Source organism: Oscarella lobularis, chromosome 11 (genome assembly GCF_947507565.1).
Source record: "Oscarella lobularis chromosome 11, ooOscLobu1.1, whole genome shotgun sequence".
Taxonomy (NCBI): Eukaryota; Metazoa; Porifera; class Homoscleromorpha; order Homosclerophorida; family Oscarellidae; genus Oscarella; species Oscarella lobularis.
The window spans coordinates 3008899-3035133 of record NC_089185.1 but is presented as its reverse complement, the minus strand read 5'-3'; the positions used below and the strand labels follow the sequence as shown (position 1 = coordinate 3035133).

The 26235-nt window shown below is 48.1% G+C and overlaps 11 protein-coding genes across 12 annotated transcripts; 5 read left to right on the top strand and 6 right to left on the bottom strand.

Annotated features, from left to right (window-relative positions):
- Positions 1-10: 10 nt before the first annotated feature.
- On the top strand, positions 11-1369 carry LOC136193272 (epimerase family protein SDR39U1-like). Its single transcript, XM_065982128.1, has 4 exons — positions 11-67; positions 121-227; positions 278-357; positions 447-1369. Exons 1-4 carry the CDS (start codon positions 52-54, stop codon positions 1129-1131), a joined length of 888 nt encoding a protein of 295 aa, XP_065838200.1. The 5' UTR covers positions 11-51; the 3' UTR covers positions 1132-1369.
- On the bottom strand, positions 1166-4120 carry LOC136193265 (uncharacterized). Its single transcript, XM_065982122.1, has 18 exons — positions 3967-4120; positions 3855-3917; positions 3770-3802; positions 3581-3720; positions 3383-3530; positions 3259-3322; positions 3063-3197; positions 2884-3011; positions 2753-2834; positions 2571-2698; positions 2362-2524; positions 2228-2308; positions 2019-2167; positions 1860-1971; positions 1759-1804; positions 1624-1701; positions 1440-1572; positions 1166-1391 (listed from the first exon to the last, which is right to left on the bottom strand). Exons 1-18 carry the CDS (start codon positions 4071-4073, stop codon positions 1268-1270), a joined length of 1914 nt encoding a protein of 637 aa, XP_065838194.1. The 5' UTR covers positions 4074-4120; the 3' UTR covers positions 1166-1267.
- Positions 4074-5273, top strand: LOC136193270 (uncharacterized). Its single transcript, XM_065982126.1, has 2 exons — positions 4074-4182; positions 4228-5273. The coding sequence occupies exons 1-2, from the start codon at positions 4128-4130 to the stop codon at positions 5178-5180; spliced, it is 1008 nt and encodes a 335-aa protein (XP_065838198.1). The 5' UTR covers positions 4074-4127; the 3' UTR covers positions 5181-5273.
- A 139-nt stretch (positions 5274-5412) lies between these two features.
- On the top strand, positions 5413-6606 carry LOC136193271 (uncharacterized). The gene is made up of 2 exons (XM_065982127.1): positions 5413-5502; positions 5556-6606. The coding sequence occupies exons 1-2, from the start codon at positions 5451-5453 to the stop codon at positions 6503-6505; spliced, it is 1002 nt and encodes a 333-aa protein (XP_065838199.1). The 5' UTR covers positions 5413-5450; the 3' UTR covers positions 6506-6606.
- LOC136193273 (protein N-lysine methyltransferase METTL21D-like) lies at positions 5557-7228 on the bottom strand. The gene is made up of 2 exons (XM_065982130.1): positions 5999-7228; positions 5557-5942 (listed from the first exon to the last, which is right to left on the bottom strand). Exon 1 carries the CDS (start codon positions 7203-7205, stop codon positions 6561-6563), a length of 645 nt encoding a protein of 214 aa, XP_065838202.1. The 5' UTR covers positions 7206-7228; the 3' UTR covers positions 5557-5942; positions 5999-6560.
- A 371-nt stretch (positions 7229-7599) lies between these two features.
- LOC136193267 (transmembrane protein 181-like) lies at positions 7600-10212 on the bottom strand. The gene is made up of 18 exons (XM_065982124.1): positions 10164-10212; positions 9997-10100; positions 9886-9944; positions 9737-9827; positions 9526-9638; positions 9350-9469; positions 9220-9300; positions 9103-9161; positions 9010-9050; positions 8836-8963; positions 8696-8787; positions 8585-8642; positions 8427-8529; positions 8311-8362; positions 8177-8259; positions 8012-8101; positions 7892-7955; positions 7600-7812 (listed from the first exon to the last, which is right to left on the bottom strand). The coding sequence occupies exons 1-18, from the start codon at positions 10175-10177 to the stop codon at positions 7776-7778; spliced, it is 1389 nt and encodes a 462-aa protein (XP_065838196.1). The 5' UTR covers positions 10178-10212; the 3' UTR covers positions 7600-7775.
- Positions 10213-10262: 50 nt separating this feature from the next.
- Positions 10263-11726, top strand: LOC136193268 (uncharacterized). Its single transcript, XM_065982125.1, has 5 exons — positions 10263-10431; positions 10492-10708; positions 10763-10909; positions 10958-11054; positions 11113-11726. Exons 1-5 carry the CDS (start codon positions 10279-10281, stop codon positions 11612-11614), a joined length of 1116 nt encoding a protein of 371 aa, XP_065838197.1. The 5' UTR covers positions 10263-10278; the 3' UTR covers positions 11615-11726.
- An 84-nt stretch (positions 11727-11810) lies between these two features.
- On the top strand, positions 11811-14722 carry LOC136193263 (uncharacterized). The gene is made up of 6 exons (XM_065982119.1): positions 11811-11824; positions 11876-12434; positions 12508-13329; positions 13387-14267; positions 14319-14433; positions 14484-14722. The coding sequence occupies exons 1-6, from the start codon at positions 11822-11824 to the stop codon at positions 14549-14551; spliced, it is 2448 nt and encodes an 815-aa protein (XP_065838191.1). The 5' UTR covers positions 11811-11821; the 3' UTR covers positions 14552-14722.
- A 331-nt stretch (positions 14723-15053) lies between these two features.
- On the bottom strand, positions 15054-20230 carry LOC136192912 (AT-rich interactive domain-containing protein 1B-like). The gene is made up of 6 exons (XM_065981664.1): positions 19474-20230; positions 19276-19380; positions 18422-19228; positions 18247-18349; positions 18101-18192; positions 15054-18049 (listed from the first exon to the last, which is right to left on the bottom strand). The coding sequence occupies exons 1-6, from the start codon at positions 19741-19743 to the stop codon at positions 15245-15247; spliced, it is 4182 nt and encodes a 1393-aa protein (XP_065837736.1). The 5' UTR covers positions 19744-20230; the 3' UTR covers positions 15054-15244.
- A 135-nt stretch (positions 20231-20365) lies between these two features.
- Positions 20366-22406, bottom strand: LOC136192920 (tyrosine-protein phosphatase Lar-like). Its single transcript, XM_065981677.1, has 7 exons — positions 22269-22406; positions 22161-22216; positions 21756-22067; positions 21168-21491; positions 20731-21117; positions 20572-20678; positions 20366-20512 (listed from the first exon to the last, which is right to left on the bottom strand). The coding sequence occupies exons 2-7, from the start codon at positions 22210-22212 to the stop codon at positions 20450-20452; spliced, it is 1245 nt and encodes a 414-aa protein (XP_065837749.1). The 5' UTR covers positions 22213-22216; positions 22269-22406; the 3' UTR covers positions 20366-20449.
- A 316-nt stretch (positions 22407-22722) lies between these two features.
- Positions 22723-26113, bottom strand: LOC136192914 (armadillo repeat-containing protein 2-like). Of its 2 annotated transcripts, none has more exons than XM_065981668.1 (16): positions 25848-26113; positions 25156-25798; positions 24998-25100; positions 24775-24944; positions 24667-24726; positions 24458-24603; positions 24306-24405; positions 24111-24251; positions 23987-24058; positions 23841-23937; positions 23661-23786; positions 23501-23614; positions 23315-23447; positions 23185-23265; positions 23052-23131; positions 22723-22995 (listed from the first exon to the last, which is right to left on the bottom strand). In XM_065981668.1, the coding sequence occupies exons 1-16, from the start codon at positions 26054-26056 to the stop codon at positions 22844-22846; spliced, it is 2427 nt and encodes an 808-aa protein (XP_065837740.1). In that variant the 5' UTR covers positions 26057-26113; the 3' UTR covers positions 22723-22843. The 2 variants fall into 2 exon arrangements, with proteins under 2 accessions (XP_065837740.1, XP_065837741.1); XM_065981669.1 differs by having other exon boundaries at positions 23661-23783.
- Between the last annotated feature and the right edge of the window lie 122 nt (positions 26114-26235).

The window sequence follows — 26235 nt, the reverse complement described above, 5'->3', positions numbered from 1 at the left end:
TGCGAGACTTGCGATAACGCGCGTTCTGAACGGAAAAGCTCGAAAACACGAATGCGTGTACTAATCGGTAAAAAGGGACGCTTCGCTTCCATTCCTACTAACAGACTTTCACTCCTAAAGGCGGCGGATCAGGCTTTATAGGCCGAGCACTTCGAATGCACTTGAAACGACAGGGTCACGAAACGGTGACAATATCACGCACAAAGGGCCCATCCAAACTTACGTGGGTACGCGACGAATAAGAGATAGAGACCAAAAAACATTGCTCCAACCGTAGGATTCGATCAAAACGTCGGGAATTCCCAAATGCGACGCCGTAATCAACCTAGCAGGCGAAAGAGTATTCAGCTCCAGAAGGCAAGAGTGAAGTAGTAGGGGTTTCCCACTAAGTGGGGCGTGACATAGCCAAAATCAATACATCAATACATAAACCTTCTTGAATTCAGATGGACGCCTGAATTTCTCGCCGACATGCGATCGAGTCGAATCGACACGAACGAAATTCTCGTGAAGGCGATCACCGAATCGTCGGAGCCGCCTTCCGTCTGGTTATCGTCGTCGGCGATCGGCTACTACACAGCGTCAACGGGAAAAACGTTTACGGAAGACGACGTTTGCGCTGATTCCTCCGACATGCAGACTCTCTGTCACGATTGGGAGGCGAGCGCTCGACTACAGGAGAGCGCGTCCGCTCGAACGCGTCACGTGACGCTCCGCATTGGCATTGTCCTAGGAAAGAGCGACGGATTTTTCTCCAATATCAAATTTCCCTTCAGCTTTGGCCTCGGCGGCGTCATTGGATCCGGTAATCAGGCGTTTCCATGGATACATCAAGACGACATGGTGCAATTGATTGGACACGCGATTGCAAATGATCACGTGAACGGAATTTTGAATGCCGTCGCGCCCAATTCGACGACGAATTTCTCGTTCACGAAAGCCGTCGGACGCGCCATGTGTCGACCGACGATTTTCTGGGTACCTGAGTTCGTCGTGCGTTCGATGCTCCATCGAGAACGAGCGGAAATGTTGCTGCAAGTTCCCAACATCGTGCCCAAACGCACTCTTGAACTGGGGTACGTGTTCAAGTATTCGGATATTGAGTCTGCCATAGCAGATCTCATTAGTTGAGACGGAAGAGTGAGAAATGAGATCAGTGCATATAGAGACTTGCATGTTAGCCTCTTGTTTACCTTCAGAATCAGAGAAAATGTGTGTCTATATGAACTGAGGCGGTTGTCCTACTGTACATTATTTATGTGAATAGTTAAGATGGGACCTGTAGTTGTCTTAGCTGCGTGGTCAGCACTTTCCACTGGTCAAGCCACTGATGAAGAGTCTGTCCGTCGTATGTTAGCCTCGTGTCTATCGTCATTGCTGGCTGTGTCCACCTATGAGAAATTTTATTAATTTATTTATTTATTTTATTTCTGTCTTACCAGCATTGGACTGTATCCTGCATCTTTAGGCAATCAGATAAGGCGTCGGTTGAAGCGATCCATTTCTCTTGTACGATTGGCGTCACACGTTCATTCAGCTCACTATCCAACTCAGAGACAGCACGCAATTGCCCTATAGACAACGATAGATTGATCCCCCATAGAGAGAACGGTTGCAGCACACGTTTAAGTCTGACGATATTCGGATGATTCTTTTCCTCCGTCACGCACGAACACGTGGAGTCGATCCGCTTTTCTTCAACTGCAAAAAAACGCTCAATCACATAAAATCAAAGATACTGAAATCAGATATGCAGACGTTCTCGCAGCGACTCTTCCAACTTCAAGAGAAGATTCTCAGGAGCCTGAAATCATTAGCTCAAAGACTCGTCCCCCAGGAGAAAAATCAATACGCCTTACATCCGTCCTTCTAACGCCCGTCCATCGCATCAGCCCCTTCAGCACGTCTTCTCCCAGCCGAGGTTTAAGAGGCCAATGGAGAGAAAAATCGCAGACGGGAACGCGAGAAAGACTACGAAAAAAATAAATAAATAAATAAATAAATAAATTATACTCTACCTTGACGTCGACGAAGACAATCGGAGACGCTCGGCGGGAAGAAGAAGAAAGGCGTTCACTTCACGACTCACACAATCCTTCATTGAAGATGCCAAAGTGCCAATCTTTTGCCCATGAGGCGCAACCGTCTTGTCAACATATTCAACCAACTATATATAAAAGAGACCATAATTAATTAATTAATCCTCTATAATAGTTCCTTGTCTTACCTCTGCCTTCTGGATGTCTTGTCTTGATGATGCGCTCGCGTTCTGTTTCACGAGCGTCTGTATCAAGTCTTGTTTCTCTCGCTATGCAGTTGCAGATGTTCTTAGAAGAGGACGCGCTCACCGTGTTGACTCACCGTCATTGCGCTGAAATTTTGAATTGTTTTCTGCGTCGCCTGCAGTTGAGCGGCGGTCTCAAGCTTTTCTTCGCGTTCCCTAAGCAATTCGGCTTCCAATTCGCGAGTCGCTGTATTCGCCGCTTCTAAGCCGGCGATTTCCGCATTACACAAGACGAGCATTCTAAAGATTTCGATATTATAAAGGAAATCTGTTGCCTAAACGTTACCTAGCGTTCTCATCAGACCAAGTATTGATCTGGCCTTTCAACTGTTCCAACTCCTTGCTCGTAGCACTAGTTCGATCGCATGCAGCTTCCGTGATCAAGAATTGCCGAATGTGCTGAGCTTGGAGCTCCTAAAAGAAAAATACAATAAACCCAGATTGAATATCAAAATATTTTTCAATTACTTCTAATAGATTTTGAACGCTCTGTAGAGGAGATTCCGTCATTGAAACGTCGACAAGTTCCCCCGGTCGTTCCAAAGCAAATCTGTAGACACAATGATGACGTCAAACTTCAAAGCTCCCTCCCCTCGCACCTTAGACTCTCTATGTCTCCCAAGATATCGATTGCCTTTCGTTTTCCGTTCACGTTGTCGCAACTCTGTTCCGTCACTTCGCACAGAGACGCCAAAATATTATCAATTGAATTCAGACTAAGAAATTCCTATACAAAAAATAAATTTCCTTGTATACATACATATAAAGGTTATTTTACCTCAACGTCTGCCCATATCCTATCCTTGCTGGCATCCAGTGCTTGCTTCATTGTCTGAGGAATGTCCAACTGCTGCCGCTGTTCGAGACAGAGTAAAAACTCGGCAATGCTGTCAATGAGCCCACGCAGATTTTTCTGATGAAAAAAGAACACCGGTGTCTATGGAAACCGTACTGATAAAGAAGCGTTTTTCTACCGTGCACGCCGACTCGAGTCCTGTATCCTTAGAAAAATACGTCATCTCCTTCAGAGACGATTTTCTAAGAGATATAATTAATTAAATGATTAGAGGTTTTCTTCCCACATTTGAATCGGCTGACCTAATGTTTTCCGTTTTCGAGTGAATTCTTTTTGAGAATTCTCTCAGCACGCCGGAATTGTGTCCGCACTGTTCCGCGTGTCCCAGAAGCAATGTTCGCCGCACTTTGACGCCTTTCCAATCCCGCTTCATTGACTCATAATCAAAAACTAAAAACCAGAACTTCTCCAAGGGAACAAAACAGAAACCAAAAATGTACCAGCGTCATCGAGTTCTTTCTCCAGTTGACGAATTTCGGCTTCAACGTGTCGCACTTGAGATAAAACGTCAGATTCCTCGTGAGAATCCCCAACCAGAGAGCCAGTCGACTCATTCAGCCACCCATCCCTCAAATCAATTCTATTGTAGAAAAAAATTAAACAAGATAGTCATTATTCATTTTTCTTACAGTTCTATATTGGCTCTCGCTTCTGAGGTCTTTCTACGATGGAGCGCTTTTTCTTTGCGAATTCTCGTCGACGAGTGTCTCTTACCGTTCGGCGCGCACGTTTTCGATTATGAATTCCCAAAGGGATGCCGTTCCTGATCGACAGAGCCTGCAAAATCGAAAATGAGACGTGTCTTCGCGCTAAAAGCGATTCTAACCGACGAAAGTCGCTTTTTCTTGCGCAGAACTTGACCTCTTCACTTTCCCAACGCGCCAAGCGCTCTTCCAGCGGCGCAGAGAGCGTTTCGCTTTCGCGAACGGCCATCGAGACGTGACAGTTGGATTCAATCTCCGACACCCGGATAGAGCGCGAAACGAGATGCTGTTCACCACATGTTTTCTGCTCCTTATAAACCATCTACGCCTCGCAGAAGGTACGCATAATTCAATCACCCTTTTCCGTCTATGTTGCGCTTTAGGTCAAAGCGCCGACAGCGCCAATTTCTTCGCGACATCGGATTGGGACCTTTTCAACGATTACGTCACCACCTACGATCGTCACTACAGAACGCAAGCGGAACAACTCCACCGATTCCACGCCTTTCGCGCCTCTCTCGCCCGCATTGAATCTCTCAACGCCGAAGACCCAAACCAACCCTACGGTCTCACCATCTTTTCCGATCTAACCGAAAGCGAATTTCGCGATCAATATCTCGGCTATAGCCCCGCCCCCTCGCCCTCTGCCCACGAAACCGAAGCAGACCTAACAACATATCGCGTTGAGCACCTACCGCGTAGATTCGACTGGCGCAACGTCAAGAACACCGTGACCCCGGTCAAAGACCAAGGCCAATGCGGCTCATGCTGGGCCTTCTCTACAACAGAAAACATCGAATCAGTGTGGGCAATTTACGGCCCAAAACAATCCCTCACAAAACTATCCGTGCAACAGATAGTCGACTGCGAGTCGCATAGCAACGGTTGCCAAGGTGACACCACGACCGCCGCCTACGACTACGTTCTCAAAGCCGGCGGGTTGGAGAGCGAGGAGGACTATCGCTACACGGCGAAAGATCAACGGTGCCGCTTCCGTCAATCGAACGTCGTCGCTCGCATCGACGGATTCGAACGTGTCGGTCGAAACGAAACGGAAATGATGCTGTATCTTTATAACAGGGCGCCGCTTTCCGTCTGCGTTGACGCTATCTCGTGGCAGCACTATCGAGGAGGTGTCATGATGAAGCGATGCGGGACGGAGTTGGGTCACTGCGTTCTCGTCACCGGTTACGACATGAAAGGTTCGGTTCCCTATTGGATTGTTCGGAATTCGTGGGGAACGAAGTGGGGTGAGAATGGATACATACACCTGGAGATGTTTAGGGACGAATGCGGTTTGGCCACCGAGGCGAGGTCCGCTTATATCCTCAAGTGAAAATGAGATTTCGTTTCTTTTGTTTGTGCTTTTCTTTACCTTCTTTTCTTTATCATTACAATCTGATATCTTGTGTCCTGAGCTCCCATTGAATCCTCGTAGCGAACGCATTTAGACTGTGTTTCTAATAGAGGTGTTTCTTTTGGAGTCTTCACTTTACCATGCCGACGCTCGTTGAGCGGCGTGGAAAACGTTTTCGCTTTCGCAAAGAGCCATTATAATGCGGCACTTGAAAACAATCACTAACACACGTGTACAGCGCGAAGCGAGATGCTCACCATATGCCTTCTGCTCCTTGCAAACCATCTACGCCTAGTAGAAGGTACTGTACGTATACATAGACTCTATCAGACTTATACGTATGTTGCGCTCTAGGTCAACGTGCGAGCAGTCCAGATGATTGGGACCTGTTTAACGATTACATCACCACCTACGGTCGTCACTACGCAACGCAATCAGAAAAGCTCTACCGATTCAAAGTCTTTCAAGAGTCTCTCAACCGCATTGCATCTCTCAACTCTGAAGACCTATATCAACCCTACGGTGTCACCATGTTTTGCGATTTGACTGAAAGCGAATTTCTCGAACGCTATCTTCGCGATCTCCCCGACTCCTCTACCCCCGCCGACGAAACCCCAAGTTTCGCCGACTTATCCATGTATCGCGTCGAGGACCTGGCACGCACGTTCGACTGGCGTAACGTCCCGAACAGGGTGACGCCGGTCAAAGACCAAGGCCTGTGCGACTCGAGCTGGGCGTTCTCTGCAGTAGAAAACATCGAATCAGTGTGGGCAATCGAAAAGCGTTCACTAGTCAACCTGTCCGTGCAGCAGATACTTGACTGTGACGTTTTAAGTCACGGCTGCAGCGGCGGCGGCACCATCGAAGACGCCTTCGACTACGTTTTCAGAATCGGTGGATTGGAGAGAGAAGAGAACTATCGCTACGTGGCAAAAGACCAACAGTGCTCCCCTGATCCATTCAATCCATACGCGAGTATTGACGGATTCGAACGCGTTCCCATTCCAAACGATACGGCAATGATGCTGTATCTCTACAACAATGCGCCGCTTTCCATATGCCTTGACGCCACCTCATGGCAGTTCTATCGGGGCGGCGTGATGACGAATCGCTGCGGAGTGTCCTTGAATCACTGCGTTCTCATCACCGGTTACGACTCGACTCTCACCCGCTCGGCTCCCAATTGGATAGTTAGGAATTCCTGGGGAACAAACTGGGGCGAGAACGGATACATCTATCTGGATATGTCTGACGGCGAATGCGGTTTTGCCACGGAGGCGATCTCCGCCTATATCCTCAAGTGAAAATGAGATTTCTTTTCTTTTGTTTGTTTGTTTCTTTGTTTGTGCTTTTTTCTATTTACTTTCTTTTCCTTGCCGTTATCACTATAATATCGTCGCTCTGATATCTCGAGTCCTGATTCGCTTCGTCGACTTTTTCCCATTGGAACGTCCTCGAAAACAAGTCGAAAAACTCGGCGACGAGTTTACGTTTCATTTCGCTCTCTCGCTCTTCATACGACATGAGAACGAGGGTGCGTGGACTCGTAACGGCTTCCAAAGTCTCGATCAACGGCCCAAGCGATTCCTCATAATATATGAGATCCGACATGAGCACAACGTCGATTTCGATTTCCGCTTGTGATGAGGCGTTGCCACGCCCCCATATCAATATGTCGGCTTTCGCCGAACCCGTTTCGTCGAATAACGCTTTGTTCGCTTCTATGTTCTGTTCGATTAGCGGAAGGCATTTGGGAAGGTCTGTTAGGGTGCTATGCGCTCCGAGGCACGCTGCGACTAGTCCCACGACGCCTGTGCCGGCTCCGAGTTCGAGAACGGTTTTGTTTCGCCAATATTTCGCTTCGCGACGGTCCAGCTCGTGTACGTAGCCGGAAAGTACGAGTGCTGCGTCCCAAACGACGCATCCGGTGTCGCCGATGCCTATTTGGTGAAGAGAGAGGCTTCCGCGGCGCGTTTCGAATTCGCGAACGAAAGTCGTTGACATTTTTATACGGGCTTTGATTGCTGGAGCCGTTTGCGCACGCCTGTCAACGTCAACTAAAAATGGGAAGACATTGGGGCCAAATAGCGAAAGCGAAGCACATCATTACCTACACTCTATCGCCCTTTGAACTTAAGGCGATCGGAGGCTTCTTTTCGACAGTAAGTTCAAAAAGGGGTCCCCTTTGGGAGAACATTCGTGAGTAGAGCGCTATTCAGAGCATCCCGAACGTCATGAGACGATTCAAAGACGCGATACTGTACCCTGCTCCCGGTCTCGCAATAGCAGGCGTGGTTTACTACTGGGGAAAGGTAAGAAAAGAGAAAAAAACACTTTTCGTTGCCCCAAGCGACGACACTATCCCGTAGAACTCGAATCACGCGTTGAAGAGAAAGGATCCAAAAGATTACGAGAACGATGAATAGGAGGAGGAGGAGGAAAGGAAAGAAGAACGAACGAAAACTAGTCTGTACTTCTACCTGTATCTAGTCTCTTGCTAATATTCTTCCTTGTCCGGAATTTAAATATAACTTTGTGTATGAATGTTGTCGAGTCGAGTCGGCGAGGCGTATTTTAGCTTTCCTCTTCACTTTCGCTGATCGCTTGAGAGCTAGTCGTGAAAGGCATATGATAAGAGTAATAGCCTCTATTGAGAGTCTGGAGTCTCAGTGAGATCTTAAGGTCTTTACCTGAAAAGGCGACCGGTGTCATCAGCTTTGGTCATCAGAGAACGACTTGCGTCTTTGCTTAGATCTGCAAAACAAAATTACTAATGCATGCAGAGGATGCGGAAGACTTCTAACTCTCACCAAAGCTGGCCAATCTGGATGGAGAATAGACGAAAGCCATTGTGAACATTGAAAAGTTCAGGAGCGAGTAGAATGCCAAGAATTCGGCGAGTAAGATCAACAGCTGTCAAGGAAATAGAAGACAACGAAGATTAATACTAGAGCAAGTATCATATTTTTGGATATAATTCTGGTATTCGGTTTTTGGAGACGTCAAGTAACTCGGCTCAAGAATGGCGTTACCAAACCGCACAACCATGACGGCAACGCTAGAAAAAAATATCTAAAGAAATACACTGCACACACGATAGGTTTCATACCTGACTGCAAGAACAATTGACATGAGAAAAAGAAGGAACTTCAACCGTATACCTAAACAGAAAAATCATCAGCAGGGAACGACAAAATTTATGTATTTCTTTATTTCTTTATTTACTGTAATACGGCATGTTTCTCAGTTCCACTGTGGCTCTTATGATCAGATAGAGAAGATACAAAGCGTAGATTCCCACAACAATGTAGAAGAATATTCTGAATCCCTGGCAGAAATAGAAGTCTAGACCTAGCACTTTCTTCTTTTTCTCTGACTCTTACTATAAAATTCTTTGTATCCAAACTGGTATTAAATCCAGGATCCTCCAATTCATTGTACCTAAAAGTGTAAATATAATAATTGAATCTACATAACTCTCTATAGCCCCCTACTGCTGCCAAGATGACAAGGTGACGGCTGATAGCCAAATGAAGAACATCAGTATTATTTTAATCATGTAAAAGGTAAAAATTCCCCTTTTCGACTAAAAACCAACGGTCACAATATTGAAGCATCAACGCTGTTGCCTCACCTCTCTTATCCCATGCAGAGTACACAACCAAAACATGAGCAAGCCTGAGAGAAACGTCGCTTGGAATATGCCGTCCAGCATACCAGGTACCCAGCTGGAGATAAGAAATTTCAAAGGCTCCAAGGGACCTAAGCCAACACAGTCACCAGTGTATATCTATAGCTACACTCGTACCATTGTAAAGGCAGAGAAGAAACAGTAAGAGAGACATCCACCTAGATAAAAATGTACATATCTATAGATACTGTAACAAAAAATAATTCGCACTTTTGTTCAATGGTCCAGTTCTTGAATTTGAATCGACGCAGTGCAATAGCAAAAGCGCACTAGGGAGAAATCCTCATAGACTACGCAGACTCATCCAACAAAAAGTCATCATCTTACCGTTGCCCCAAAGGACATCATGAGAAAAGCAAATCGAAACCACAACTCAAAGTGAGTAAACGTGGTATCATAATATTTCCACTGTGTATCAGTCATAAGTCGCTATTATCCAAGTGTACCCCCATCATACCACAAAGGCGACGCTGTGGACTCCCCTTGCTAGACTCTCGGCTTTCTGGAATCCAACAGCGGCAGCATAGACTTCGTAATCAATATAACTGCTATGAAACAAAACCAAATCCTCGCAATCCTGAAAAAAAACACGACAACTCGCACATTCAAAAACAAACATCCTAAAAAACTCACTGAACGTTCGCACTTCAATACTCTCTCATGATTGCTATCGATAGATTTGCCGTCATCACCGACCCCCCCGCTTATCAACAGCGTCACGTTAAAATCAAACGTGAGCGACACGCCTAAAAAGAGATAAAAAAGAGATAGATCCTGCCTATGCATACATCTATTGGCCTCTAAGAGGTAAAGAGCCGAGACACTTTGAATGTCTTCTTTGTACCTAGATCATTTTCTTTTCTCTTGAATCGAGCCAGTAGCCAGAGTTGCTGGTCTAGTTTGCTGAGAGAAGGCGACGCGATTTGATAGGGCACCTGTACGCGTACACAAGACTTCGCGCTCGCGGAGTGCGAGGAAAGGTGTTCTTCGCACTTTTGACGAGTTCGTTCGCATTTCGAACGTTTCCGACGTTTCCTGAAGAACCGTTGGACCTGTAACGGTCGACTATAGACAAAGTATAGCAGAAAAATCGTCCTTTCGTACCTGTAGCTCCAATGATGAGCGCAACGGCGAACGCCGCGAAGAAGACGGAGAAAACGAGAAGATATTGCCGCTTAGTCAGCGTGTAGATCCGCATCTGAACCGGACTGAAGTACGAAAGACAGTTTTAATGTCGTAGAGCAGGAAATAAACAGGTTAGCTTAGAGAACCTGTCGTCCGCCATGACGAAGTACACGTAGAGCTGCCACACCTACACAGTAACGGACGTTTGATATTATCGTGCGGCTACTCAATTAGATACACTACAAACTCACGTGCAAAATCATGAGGTGCTACTCGATCTCTCTTTTCGTTCTCGCTGCCGTTTCTACGGTTTCAGCCAAAGGCTACTTGTACGGACTAAACAGCACGGTTATCAAAACGACCGTTGCTTTGGAACTGGTTGAATATGATGCAGAAACGGCCAAAGAAGTCAGGGTGAGTAATCGACGAAATAAAGAAAGAAACAAGACGAATTTCACGTGCTCTGTCCCGTAGAGGGGCTCGTACGAAAAATACGATCTCGCCGGGCAAGGACTGGCCTGCATTGACGAAAAGATAGGCGTCTATTACACCTTAGCAACGAACGCTACCACTGGCAATGTCTCTCTCATTGGAATCTCCCTTCAAACCCTCTCCCTCGATCTCGAAATTAATGTACCTATTTTGAATGAGGGGTTTGTTGGAGTTGGACAGTACTGCAACGTCGATTCAGGTCAGAATTTTAGATCTGTTTGTACGTATGGTTTATATATAACTTTGCATATAGAAACCGGGGTTGTTATTATCGAGGGCAGAGACATTGAGCCTCCGAATCGTCATCACTTGTGGAAAGTTAATCCTAAGACCAAGAAGGCCTCAAATTTAGCGCGACTACCGGAGGAGGGCAAAATTGACATTCTGGGAGGATTTTCTGGTGCGTATATACATGCACAGCGTTATTGATAAATACCTTCTTCTACAGTCCTAGATACAACAAATTTGATAGATTGGCTTCAGCTGGCATTCAACGATAGTGGGGTCATAGCAGCGCGATTTTACGGGTTCGACGCGAAGACCGGGTAATAAATAAATAAATAAATAAATAAATACCTTGTTATTACCTTCTTCTGTATGTAGCTTCGTCCTGAACATTCTAGACAATCCTCTGAACTTGGGAGCGGCTTCTTACGATCCCAAAACAGACCTAATATGGGGAGTGGGAGCGCGCATCGACGAGGAAAAGCAGACAATCACGCACGTACTTGTCGCCTTCAACTCCGTGGAGGGAACATTCGTTTCAAAATCCGTCGTGCCCTTTACGCTCTTTCTCGGCGCAATCAGCACAGTCGACATCGTCGGACGCAAGCTGTTCGTTCTGATGAGCAATATGACGAAATCTCCGCCGTCGATTCAGCAGTACTGCAGCCAAGCCAGCTCGATTTCACGACGTATTCCCATCTTCTGCAAAGAGTATCAAACACAGGATATTGGAGTCAACAAGACGGCACCGACACCACCGCCGCCGCCAATGGATCTCGTCACTATTGACATTGATTCTGGCAACGTGATTGGGCATCCACAGTTGTGCAAAGAGTTTCCCTTCTGTCCACGCAGCATCGAATTCTGGAACAGAGACTAGGTGGATAACATGCCATTTACTAGGACTCCTGCCTCTTGACATTCATTGGTTTTTTCTTTTTTTCTCTCTTGCTGCTTCGATGTCTTTAATTAATAAAAAACGCTCTATATAACTTTGGTGCAGCATTTCTTCGAGCCATGCAACGCGCGCTAGTAGCGCAACCCAGGGGGCGCGGTCCTGCTCACGCGTTGTCACTCCTGCGTGACCATGGTATTTTCTGTTTACTTTCTCGTTGCGTTTCTCTTTCCTATACTCTGCCAGTTAGGTTGTGCAGCCGATGTTGCAGGAGAATACGAAGTCCTTTACAAAGAAGCGGAAGATATGCTGCAGCTCGTTGTCCCTGATGTGGAAAACAAAGACGAAGTCATTGCAGAAGTGCTTCAAAAAATTTCCAGTGCTGCATACGACGCTTCCAAATTAAGGGTTGCAACAAATTCAAGGAATATTCACAGGATACAAAGAAACCTAGTACCTGCTGTTTTGGCTAGAAATAGCAACTTAGTTTGGGATCTTTTGGGGACATTAGTATATATTCACACCTTGAAAGGCAACACTACTAGTATGCGCCACAAACGCAGTGACCTTAACTTTTCTGAGATCCGAGAACACTATGGCCTTGGACATTACGGGCCATTTCTTTTATACCAGCTAAACACTTTGGTAACGGTCACGCAGTGGACATTGTGCTTTGCTATTGACACAACAGGAAGCATGGGAGAGGAGATTGCAACAGCAAAATATATTGCTAAGACTCTGTCAGTTGCAGGAGACATTGGTGAGGCTCCAAGTGACTACGTGCTTGCAACATTTAGTGACCCCAGTAAGTGTTAAGAAGTTTTGCTGCAACTTTTCCCGCAACTGAAATTGACTGACTAGTACACTTTTTTCTTTAGACGTCCCAGACGCAGAGCGGTTTCAGGGTAGACAAAAAGAGGAACTAGAGAGGTTGTTTAAAAGTTTAGACAAGTTGACCGCTACTGGAGGAGGAGATTGCAAAGAGCTCGCCATGAACGGAATCTTGAAGGCGTTTGATGAGGTTCTTGAACTCCCGGATCGTCCCGCAGTTGTGATTGTGTTAACAGATGCTCCTCCAAAAGATACAAATTTGACATCTAAGGTGTTGGACAGAGCATCTGATCAGAAGGCTATTATTCATTTTGTAGTCGACAAAGACTGCGGAAATGACAAAGATTTTGACCCTTTTGTGAACATCTGTAATTCCACCAAGGGCCTTTGTGTCACACATATTGACACAAATACCTCAATTAAACAAATGATGGCCCTATTCTATGAACAATTCAAAGAAAGCAGTAAACCACTAGAAGAAGTAGAGACTGAGTCTGGTAGAAGAAAGAGATCCTTTAGTTTTAAAAAACATACAATTCATGTTGACACCACCGTTACGGAGTTACGGATCGTAGCGTACCTTCCTTTTGATACTCGTGAGTCATTAATACGAATATTGAACATATATACAAGTGCGAAACTCGCCCAAAATGAAGAAACGGAATTAGACTGGGATTTTGAAGAAGAGGAAATAATCTTTAGTAATCTCACCGTACTCAATTACACAAACCCACGTGAAGGCAAAATGACCTTTATGAGTGAGGAAAAAGCTATTGTTCGCATTTCTCTTCACAGCGCTCTCATTATTGAGTTTAAGTTTGTATACTGTGTTAGCAAAGCCTGCTGGATACTTGAAAACCCATTAAAAGGTATAGGTACATTACTTCATCATTTTTAGACTTCGTGCATATCATCAGTGCTTTTAGATACCAACATGCTTTTGCAGCTGACCTTTCGCAAAAGAAACGTATCAAACGTCGAAATGAGAGTGACGTTTCTTTCAGACGATGATAGAGTTCTGGGAAATTACCTGATTGATAGGAACGATTCAACTTTTTACGCTAATGTTACTATCCCAAGTGAAGCGTTTGTGATTGGATTTTATGGCAAAGACACCAAGGGATATGACATTAGACGACAGACAACTAAAAAATATCACCCAACATGCGAAACGCTTAAAATAAAACTTGACTCGTTTGAAATGTTGAATGAAACGTCAGAAAGAGCCAGGTTTTACGTGACAAATTTGAACGATTCCCAAGAGCACTTTATCGTCCTTGTTACTGGTCCGGAATCGACGAGCTCTACTTCAGTTCCACCTCATTTCTTACTGAGAAAAGGTGTCACAAGAACTGTTGAAGTGGACTTTTTTGTACCAACCTCGGACAGTGGCCGGTATGCTTTCGCCGTTCGAATATTTGCATCGAGAAGCGAGTCAACAAAAGCTGCTGGATCTTACACTTACACGTTTCTTGTCAACGCTAATTCTGTTGAAATTAACTGTGCAAGTACCTTTTGGACAATTGGCACAATCGGCCCTAACGGAACAGGGACATGTTTCGTTAAGAACTATGGACCAAAAAGGGGATATTTTTCTCTGCATGCCCATTTTGCTAATAAGCACAAAGCTCCACAAGTTTCATTCAGTCTCTCCAAGCTTATTCTAGAAAACAAGGAAGAAAAGTCTGTGAATGTGACAGTCAAAATGCGTGAAAACCATTCAGTCGGTGACACAATTCAATTTACGGTGGTAGCGGAGGAGAATAATATAACATCTGGAAGAGGAAAAATGACTTTTACAGTGACGGTAACTTTGAATTTTCAACGGTCTAAATAAGAGTTTTCAGTTCTTCTTTAGCCTACTAGTATTTGCCCTTGCAAAAGAGGAAACTGCAAAGATGTCGTCATTTTCGGCAAGAGGAGGACTATATGTATTTGCCCTCCTGGCTGGTCCGGAAGATTGTGTGATAAATGTAAGCTCACATTTATTACAAATAATGTAGAAAAAACAGATTTCTTCCAGATTACTGCTGGTATGGGTGCCCTTGGCCAAAGAAATGTGTCGGACCCAATATTTGCGGAATTGTGTAGCGTGTGCTAGGCAGCCTTTATCATTTTCACGTTTTTTCTTGTAGCTACTCTTTTCATTGCCTTTCTTGAACACGTTTTCGCTTTTTGTTGATGTCTCCTAGCCCTTTTATGATTTTGGAGCAATGTTTCGTTTTTTCGTTTTTGCCAATTAGTGACAATTACAATACCGTAGCTTTAGGCAAGATGCAACCCTTCCACTAAAGCCACCAATGTAACATACTTACCTCTGTCGAAATTCCTCCTAAAGAGTCGTTCTCAATATCTTCTTTCGGTTGAATAATGATGCAAGTGAGCCCGAGGACCGATTGATCCAGGCGTGATTCTCTCTCAGTGATGAGCCTCTAGAGCTAGAAAAAGAAGACCCTGGACACTTACTGACCCCCTGAAAGACGCACATTCGAGTGCTTAGCTAAAGCTCAGACGAGCATGCGTGCTCTGCGCCTCCGTGGGCGTATCTCGTTCCTCCATGTCGGGAGACGCTTTCAGACATCCGCGGGCGGAATGAAATCAGGATTTTTTTATTTAGAAATTAGAAGAAAGGTATACTAACTACGTCGTTTCAAAATCTTCCATTTTAACTCTTGCAAAAATCTTCCGTTCATACTAACCGTATATAGTACCACTGTACAACAGGTGGAAAGCTGCCAATAAATAGCCCCCAAAGCCCCCAAATTATTTCTCTCTCTCGTTTTTTCAAGCCGCATCAATTTCAGCGAGAGCCGTCGCCAGGACGGTCGACGTCACCGAATCGAAAACCGGCGACGCTGCAAGCGACAAAAGCCGTCCGCGATAGATCGTAAAAAGTCTCGCATTAAACCGCGCCAAAGCGAGAAGCGCAATCGCCGCCCGATTCAGCATATACGGCGTCGTGCCGTAGGCGTCAGGCGGAAAATTAAACGAACCGACTCGCATCACAATCGCAAGCGCGCTATTCTCCGCCTCCTCGAGAAACGCAATAAACGCGGGAACGAGACTCTTTCGCGCGCCAATCTGCTCGGCGGCGTGAGTGCGAACGTCGCCGCCTTGGAGAAGATTCGACCCGAGAACGAGCGCGAATTCTCGCTCGACGGGCCGTCGAAGATCGAAGAGTCGTTCCAGGAGATAATCGAAGAGTTTATGCGTTTCGCCCGTCGTCAAGACGACGTCGGCGTTCGCGTGAATTATGACGAGTTTGGCGAGGATTTCCAAGGCGGACGATGACGGCGACATGACGACGCAATCGGGAAACGGTTCCGTCGCGCAGGCGGCGTCGCATAGCAACCAGTCGAGCAGAGCCGACGTCAACGCGCGACACACTGAGGACGGTAGTGCCGTCAGATCGAGTTGACCGGCGACGTTCGTCAGAACGACGAACGCGTTCTCGCGAAGCGTTTCGAGACATGGCCACCACCACTCGGTTCCGTCCGCGTGTCTCCGACGTCGTTGTCCGCGCCGACGCAGTCTGACAAAACGTATGCTGAGTACGAGCGAATGCACGTGGAGGAAGCGAGCGCGACGCGCCAATTCCACGTCGTTGCCCGGTACGAATGAGAGACCGCGCATGACGTTGGATAGACACGCGCAACGACGTGAAAGATCCGCTTGCGCGTCGGTTTCCGTCTCCAATAGGCCTTCCTCTTTCTGCACAACATCATCATCATCGCTATCGTCTTCGTCTTCTGATATATCTTCGATTGTTTCTTCTTCCGGATTAAAATGCGTCTCCATGAAATCGTTCTCCGCTTCTTCGTTCTCCATCCGACGTCCGAAGACGGCGACGAGACACTGGTGAAAAAGATCGAGTAGAGTTTCGAGTAGACGCGGATAGTGCGATACGACGAGCGCCGTCATTTTCTGATCGTCGCACAGCCAAAAAGTGAGAACGTCCAACGCCCACGTACTCTCGCTCAGAAGACCGGACTTCAACGCCAAAACGAGACGCTTCGGATTAATCGTTGCGATACTCAAAGCCATCGTTCTAGGAAGCATCTGATTCGATGAAACGCCGGCGGCGGCGGCGGCGGCGAGTTGCGGCGCCGCCGCTCGCGAAGCGGCGACGAGTTGATGATCGCCTTTTCCTCGACTTACAACGGACGATGCCGGACGTTCGATCGCTGGTGCCGTAGCCGTCGACGGAAAACCGCCTCTGGGTTGTTGTTGATCGAAATGGGGACTCTTGCCGGAAAATGACGAAACAGGGCTAGCAAATCGAGATTGTTGTTGCTGTTGTTGTTGTTGTTGTTGTTGCTGTTGTTGTTGTTGTTGTCGCCATGAGAAATTATTAGCGCTGAATCCGAATTGATTTGGCTGCGATTGCGCGTGCTGTTGCTGCTGTGGTGGCGCTTGATGCATTTGCGGATTATAAGGACGCGTTTGCTGGGGCGGAAACCGTGGAAACGACGACGACGGTCGAAACGGTGGATGCGTCACGGGCGGTCGCCAAAGATTTCCCTGCCTAGCCATATGCTGTTGTTGCTGAGACATCGCCGCCACCGCTGCCGCCGCCGCCGCCGACGACGGAAGAGAAAAGCGTTGCTGCGAAGACTGCATATACGCTTGTCTCTGCTGCTGAAGAGAATCCGCCGTCGTCGTTCGTCTTTGAAGAGCGTTGAATAGTTCCATGCGAGATTGGGCAGGATGTCGCGCCGAGGCGTACATGTGAGGAGATGATGGCATATTGGGTCTATAGGGTCGTTGTTGTTGTTGTTGTTGTTGTTGTTGTTGTTGTTGTTGTTGTTGTTGTTGCTGCTGCTGCTGAAGAGACATATTCCACCCAGGCCACGCACTCTGTCTACCCCCATATGGAAACTGCGACACCGGCGGTGGAAGTCGCGACGGCGCGGGAGGGGGAGCACGAAAGCGCTGTTGCTGCTGCTGACTTGCCATTTGAGACGGCGGTAAAAACGTATTAGGAAAACCGAGATGTTGACCGCTCATATGTTGAGCCGGCGGCGGCGGGGGCGGCGCCGGCGCCGGCGGCAGAGACGGCGGAAGCTGCGGCGAAGCATGAAGCGGCGGTTGTAGCGACGGCACGTGAGTCGTCGCCGTCGCTTTGGATACGAATTGATGTTGAAGCGGCGTTGAACCGTCCGGAACGGAGACGGACGCCGTCACCGACGGATCGGCGACGACGTCATCCAATTGCGACGGATCGAACATGGATTCCATTTCCTTGAGATCTTCCGCCGTCAAATCAAACGGAAGTTGAAGATCGGATAAATTGCCGGCGCCCTGTTCCAACGCCTGTAGCGGATCGAACGCGTCGACGGAATTCCCGGCGGCGGCGGCGGCGGAGGCGGCGGAGGCGACGTCGTCGGATTTCTCGACGGCTTTTGGTTCCTTGTCGTCTTGATCGACGCTGAGTCTTAGAAGATCTTCGCTCATGTCGAGACCTTTTTCTTGGGATACGAAGGGAAGGAGATAGGTCCAGTAGTGATTATAGAGCGTCGATGACTCGTCTTTTCCCGTGTTCACTCCTAGGGCAGCGCAAACATTGCCCCACTGTTTCAAGGAGGAAACCTAGAAAAAAAAGAAATAAATACATGTAAGTTATATATGGGTGGGACGAACCTCTTGTAAGCCGCCCAGTTGATCGACTGTCCGATACAACGTGTACAAATCAAGAGGCTTGCCGCCAAAGTCTGGAAGATGCACAACAGAGCCTAAGGAAAAAAAAAACAATAAAAATGTAAAATTTAATTTCTAACAGTGATTACCCGATGCAAGAAAAAACTGCTGTAGTCTCTCTAAGAAATTTCGTCGACCAGGCTCACTGGACAGCTGATACAAATACGATATAGGAACTTGCTTAGGCCCAACCTTGTAAGAAGAAAAAAAAAACATACATACAAACATACATACACATATAAAATAAAAGAGATCTATCCTTACCATTTGTTGTCCACTTACACTCTTCGACGACTGCTCCGGACTGGCAGCTATAACCAATTGATGAGGACTCAACGGCGATCCCGTAGCCGACCGATTGCTCTGCGAACGCGACCCAGCGGCAGCGGCGGCGGCGGCATCGACCTGACTAAACGAATTGACACCAGTCAATGATCCAGCACTGCCTCTCCGATCGTAATTATTAGTTGATGAAGCGGCGGCGGCGGCGGCGGCTGCAGCGACGGCCGCCGCCGCGGCAGCCGCTGCCGAGAGCGGCGACGACGACGGCGGCAAATCGCGATTGTGTCCACCGCCGACGAGCTGTTCAGCCGAACTCTCGCCACTTGTCTTTAGAGTGGGATCGACCCATGTCGTAGTCGTTGTCGTCGTGGGTGGGGCACGCAATTGAGCTTGATTGGCGGCAGGAGATGGAGGTGGAGGAAAAACGGGTAGATTCGGTTGTACTACACTAGGCACGTGGGCGTGTGGGGGAGAGGGACGCGGGGGAGGAGGAGGAGGAAGAGGAGAAGGCCAAGCGGAATTTTTCTGTTGCTGTTGTAAAAACGGAGCGCGATGAAGTTTCTCCGAAGAATATACGGGTGAAGCGGACGTTTGATGATGATAATGGCGCGGATAGCCCGGATGTCCGTCCGTTCCCGTAGCGGCGGCGACAGGATAATTCCGTTGCGATGGCGACGGCGGCGGCGGTTGTCGCGACGGCGACGAGGACGGGTAGCCGTTCACTTGGCTCGTCGTTACGCGTCCGGACGGATTCCATCCCGGCGGAAGACTCGACGGCGCTTCGGGGGCCTAAACGTATCGTTCGCGAACCTTTTAGGGGGCCCCGATTCGGTTACCTTCTCCGTTTCGGGTCGATTTGGCGTCTTGTCGCTCGGCGACGCGTTCGACGTGAACGTCGACGCTATCGCGTCCGCGTACGATCGTCTCGACGCCGTCTGATACTAGAGAGAAAAAATCAAAATGGCGTACCGAGTCCCGAATGAGGGGCCCCCCTCCCCCCTTCGACGAGAACGAAAGAACGTCCCCGCGCCTACCTGAAGTTGATTTCTCTGAAAGTCGAAACCCGGATGGCGCGCAACGCGATCGCCGGCGTACTGACTGAGTCCGAAACCGACTGCGTTCGCTTTAGCGATACTAACGTTGCTCGCGTACGGGCTTGCGGTTCCTCCGGCGGGCGCCGCCCCGTTGCGGGCCGCGCCGCGAACGTCGAAGCCCGAATAGGGCCTGCCGGAAAACGGGGCCGCGGCGTCACCGCCCCCCGACGGCGTCGGGAGTCGAGGAAAATTTTGCTGGGGAGAATTCATCGGGTCGCGTGATCGACCGACAAAAGAGATCGCGCGACGACGCTAGTTTTCGATCGCGACGCCGAACGGGTGCGCGACGACGCGCGAGGATCCAGTGCGCTGTCGACGTATCGTACGGCCGGACTCCTAATCAAGGGAACGCGGCGAACGTGCTCGGCTATCGGACGCACTAAAGTGAGCACTTCCTGTCCCCCTGCGATGACGTCACGACCATCGGCTTTTAGAGTGCGCGACGCGATGAAACGTTTGCGCGCGCGGCGACTGGCGACTGGCGACGACGACGAAGAGCGAGACGACGACGACGACGACGACGGACGAGTAGAAAAGGCGAGTAACGATCCGATCGCACTTTTTCGGGCGTCTCTCTCGCGTTGCCGAACGATTCTCTCCTTCTCAATCGACGAATAGACGCGTACGCGATCGAAATTCGAGCGACGATCGAGCGTTTGCTTCGCCGTTACACTCTTTGTAGGAAGTTTAGAGTGAGCATGCGTAGTACGCATGAGAAAAATTCTTCGCAGATTCATCATCCATAGAGAGAGACGAAATATATATATAGAATCTAGAATAATGGATTTTAATTACACGGGGGACCCTCCCCCCCCGTGAGCAAAATGAAATATTAAATGATCTCAACTGATTTATCTGTACAAAAAATGCATTAATTCATTAATTAGAAATTTGAGTTGATCTTAGGTGGCCTTAGCTAGGATTTGTCTTCCCCGTGGAAAATACTTACCGTGCTTGTTTCACGAGAATGAACAGCTGACTAATAATAATAAGACAAGCTATTGATTATCATGGAGATAAATAACAGGCAAAACGTACCTTTCTCGATTTCTTATATATGACTGCTGTGAGAGCTAATACTAGAGTGACCAATGCTATTACAGAGACAGCCACGTAGACAGTCACCAGTCTTCTCTCACTCAAACCTGGATTACAATAATCAATTCATTATGAATTAATGCCACTTGTAAGACTTGCCGTCAGATGTGTCCTCTGATATGAAAATAACGTGAGTACTACTCCTCGTGGGCGTGGCTATCATTGTCGCTTCCTCCGATTTCGGCGGCATTGGCAAAATTCGAAAACTCAACTCGCTCTTCGTCCCATCCCAACGTCGATTCTTCGCCCACAAGTAAACCTCATAAAGCGTTCCCACTTCGAAGCCGTCCACGTGAAGAGAACGCGTTGTCGCGGCAACAGATCGATTGCTCGGATGCCGAAACGCAGTCGAAGAATTCACAGGCACACAATCCCACGTGTAACTCTCCAAGACTCCGTTACTCTCCCGCGGAGGACTCCAAAAGAATTTCGCACCAGAATTTCCTTCGTCGTAGGAGACAGTGAAATTTCGCGGCGCTCCGGGAACTAAAATTAATTTTATTTAAATCGCATTTTCCCGCCCAACGAAGTCTTACCGCCTTCTTCAGTCATAAACGTCACCCGCTCGCTCCACTTTCCCGCTCCCATTCGATTATGCGCTCTCACTCGCGCCGCGTAGCGCGCGTGATGCGACAAATTTCCCACGACGAATGCCGTCGGCGCGTCGGCGTCCACGAACGCCGCGTCGACGACAAGTCGTCGCGTACGACGATCGCGAACGACGATTTCGTAGCGCGTCAATCGATCGCCGCCCTTGGGTCGAGACGGAGATGGTGGCGACCAAACGAGACGCGTCGCCGCCGCCGCGTCGCCGCGACCGCGAACGTTTCTCGCTTTTACGTGGATGGGACGATTTGGGCCTTGGGGGGGGAACAAAAAACAAACAGACGATGTTACAGCGGGAAAACGCGTGCCAACGTGCGCAATACAATCCTAGCCCCTCCCCGGCACGTGCAGTAGTCATCTGTAAGTTTACGGCACTCGATAATCGCGTCAGGGAATCATTGGGAGACTTATTGCGAGTAACGAGGGACTGCAAAAATAATGATTTACACGCGGCGAAAATAATCGGGACAGGTGCAACTCTAGTTTCGGCTACGACGATAAAAAATAAATAAACTTACGCGTGAGAGGATCGAGCGTCGTAACGAAAACGACGAGCGGATTCGATGTTCGACGCGCGCCGTAGTTCGCCGTTACGACAACGGTATAAACAGTGCTCGACGATAGATGAGTGAAAGTCGACGTCAAGGGACTTCCGGTAGGGAGACGGGTCACGTGCACGATTCTTATCTCGACAACGTCTCGCGGACTCGACAATATTGCCTCGTAACTGCTCGGCGACGGCGTCGCGTCGAAAAAAACGAGCGTCGCCGACGTTTCGTTCGCGAACGCTTCGACGCGGGGCGTCGGGACCTCCGACGACGAGAGAACGCCTATTTTCGGCGAAGAACCCCGAGATGAGTCCCAAGGAGATCGATTTCGACGTCTAACGACTTTGGGGCGGGTGGGAGCGGGGGGGGACTCACCGTAGCTTAGGAGAAATATCGAGCAAACGAGCAATCGAAATGATCGAACCATCGCTCTTTTTAGAGAGACAAATGTCGGGGATTTGTAATTGCGTTCGTTTGGCTTACTTTCTCGGCGTGCGCGCGGTGTTGAGGCGGTGCGACGGGTCCTCTCCGCTTTTCCTTCGCGTTTGTGCGCGCGCAACGCGTCGTCGACGACTGCGAGACGGCGAAGAGGAGACGACGGGTTATGACTGTGCCTAATGAGGCGGCTCCTGAAGTCCAGGATAAACACTTGCTTCCTAATTGGCACTTACCCGTGTCATCATCCGGACAGAAGCCATCTGGGCGCTACCCGTGAGACAGACGTAGGCGAACATCGACCGCGGATGTCGTCTATCCTCGGACAACTCCAAGGGAAACTTCTCATGGGGCAACGAGTAGACGTTAGCCTTCAGGGTGAAAAAACAATTCGCGTAGGAAACTGTGGGCGATTCTTGAAACATCCGCGGCATATCCGCGTGACAGTTGAAAGGACTATGAAACGGCTTTCCTTTAGTGTACTTCCAATGACGCGAGAAACTATAGTTTCATTGTTTGTTATTCGTTAAATACAAAACTAGAGGCGCAATTTTAAAAAATTGACTGTTGTAAAATTAGATGCTAACTCATCTTTGAACGCAATGGGTAGAGATAGATAGGTACTAGAGGGGTTCTAGCTCACTGTAACTGGCCTCGATTTCAGCCAAAAGCTTACGTGCCACGGGACAGAAATCGTCTTGCCAGCTCTGACGAACGAAATCCAGCGTTTGATCAGGCAGATCGTTCTCCACCACCGTAAGAGCCGTCTTTTCATCTAAAACAGCAATACAAGACGTATAGTATAATTCAATAGAGAGCCAAACCACTCACCCAATAAATCAGAAAGCAGATTCATAAGATTGATTGCTTCATTCTCCCCCAGCCACTCAGAAGACGACGTCATTTCGCGACTAAACAACGTTGCACATAGACAAAGTTTACACAGCAACCATCAGATCCATACCAATAATTAGACAATATTTTCCCCACCAAAGCGGCCAGCTGCCAGTCGGCACGACCAAAATCCCTCAACACGTCTGTAAGCCTATAACAAAGAGATGCAACCACAACGATAAAATAAAAATTTGTTGCACTTCTCCGGGCCTCGTTCGTCTCGAAGCGTTTTCCAGTGTTCGACGTCTGCCATCATGTTGACGAGTACGCCGCACGCCGCGTAGACGACATCGCGTCGTCCGGAATCCAACACCGTAATCATCATACGATCAACTACACTCAGAGAAAAAAATTCGATTAATTAATTTTCTTATGTGTGTGCTTGCCTTTTTTATTCGCTAAGATGGCTCTCACTTCCTTGGATCGCGACAGATTGCCGAAGACGCGAAACGTCTCCGCCATGATCTCCATATTGTCGTTAAGGAGAACGTTGGCAAGTACTAGAAAAACACATCATTCTTAGAGAAGAGATACCTCAATCCCTACGCTCTGTAATAAAGTCCTGTTTCGCGACGATAATACTCTCGCTGATATTATAATAGGAGAGATTATTGATTGTGGCTATTGTGTTGAGCACGAGCTCTTCAGCCACAGACGCTTCCTTGTTAGCTGCTATGTGGAGATATAAAGGTGAGACGGCGGAGACCAGATCTAATGTGCTGACACCTAATATCTGCATCAATAGCTCGACGCACGGCTCCGAGCAAGCGATCACGGACCCCACGTCGGGGTGTACAGATAGATTAGCAATGACGCGAATTAACTAATAATAATAATAATAAGAGTTTGAGAGCCACGCTTTCTTTACTGACCTTGACTAAGACAGCTTCGCTTTTAGACTGTCCTTCTGTTGTTGGACTAGCGACACTCTGGTCATCATCATTCTAAAAGAAATATATATAGGAATATGTATTAGTGATGTTGAGAGTGTCTTGCCTGTTCGTCTAGCTTGGCGTAGGTGCGAAAAACGTTCATTAATACGTCCATTCCTTGGCAGTCGAAGAAGATTGCCGTTCGGATTGCGTCGTCGCGAACAGTGAGGTTTCCTAGCACGAAACAAAGCCGAACCACAAGATCCTAAAATAAGAGCATCTACTAGGACATATATTGAAACAGTAAAGTCTCTTCTACCTGATTGGCTATGTGGAAGGAAAGGAGATTGAGCATGGACTTGAACGCGGTGGGAATTTGCGACAAAGCTGCTTTGCAAGCTGATTGTTGAGTCAGTTTGCTACATAGGTCCCTCGCTATAGCTATCATAAACGAGCCATTGATCTCTCTACCTCAGTATTCTCGATACGTTGAGCATGAGATCGACGTCGTGCTTGAAAAAAGTCATGAGAGGACACAAGGACTCGATCGCTCCGCTTGAGACGAATTGCTCCTTGCGTGAGCCAACGTCAGCGAGATTCCTCAACGTCGCCGTCACCTGCACAGAAGAAAGGAGACCGCGTAGTATAACGCATTGTCTTAGAGAGTTATTGTTTTTTACCTGAACTAGTAAGTGAACAGTGTATGCGCTCAGATTCTTTCCTTCGTCTCCAGACTTGATCTATAAAAAAATAGACAATAGCGTAGAGTTTTCATAATGTATCTCTGCCTCATTGATGTTGGCCATAAGTTTGGCGAGGGTTTGAATGGCTTTGAGATCAGCTAACTCTCGTTGAAGTAGAGAATTCCCTGAGAGGAGTTTGAGCGTGCCAATACAATAGATAAGAGCTTCGCAGTATTTAATAGGATTAGCCGTCTTGACGACAGTGAGAAGATTCGCTAAAATAAAAAAATAAAAAATTGAAAATTCACGTAGCAACGAGAGAACTCACCACATAACCCCTCCTCGCGAAAAACCAAATCATTCGACTCGGTCTTGCTCAATTTAAAAAGCAATTTACAAACATTCATCAAATTATTTCCAGACACGTCCAACTAAAAGAGAACATCATGGACTTAGAATTAGAAACCTATTCCCAATGAATCTTACCGCTAATATGAGCCTGGATACTTTAACAAGAAGCCGATCGTCCGCGACGTCCAACAACTTGAATATCGTCTTCAGCACCGTCCACCGTTTCTTCCCGGCGCCCCGTCCCAACATCCCCGCCTCCTCCAACGCCCCATACAACCGATCCACGACCTCGTACAAACGTCCCCGATCCGCTCGCGGATCAACGAAATCCAACAGCGGCTGAACCCGCTCGTCGAACATCGCCGTCACGTTGACGCCGTCTATTCGAGAACTCCGCTGAATTTTCGGCGATCGCGTAACAGTCGGAGCCGGCGGCTTCGGCAACGGCGACGGCGCCGCCCCCGCACTGCCGGCCGACAACGCTCGTCGTGCCCCGCCCCCGTCTTCTTCCGCGATTTCCGCCACGGGTTTTCGACGCGTTCTTCCGCCGCTTGCCGCACCGCGACGATACGTCGGTTTCGTTCCCGGTGGTGGGCGTGGTTGGAGCGTGCCGTTTCCGGCGCCGACAACGACTAAATCGGATGTCGTCGTTGCCATGGTGACGTCGGAAGATGACGATTTGATTGGCGCTAATCGAGGCGGAGGCATGGGAAGACCCGAACTCGAGCTCGACGATTCGGGACGCGAGAGATCGTCGACGAATTGGCGTTGGCCGATGCTGGGGATTCGAGATCGACTACTGTGCGTTTTCTTCTACTGTTTTTTACCTGTAGACGGACGGAGGACGCGATGACGTCGATTTTGCGCCGGTTAGGAGCGTTCGATGGGCGTTTGCCGGCGTGTACGGGCGACTCGTTTCGAGTGTTCGGATCGATTGGTGTGTTTCGGCGATGATTTGGGTGCTTCGTCGCTCTCGGGGTGTTTCGTAGAAGGGAGTGCGATCATTTCGACGAGAAGACCTACGTTTGTCGGTCATGTTTAGAGACTTAGCGCGCGCACTAGCAGCGTAGAGTCATTAGTGATCACGTGAGTTGTTGTAGCAACGCTTTCCCGGGGATCCAGCGAGAGCCCCGGCTATTTCGATCTCATTACGCGCTTGGCCAATGGCCAGTTAAATCTGCTTGTTTCCCCTTGTTGCCGGGTGGAGAATGCGAC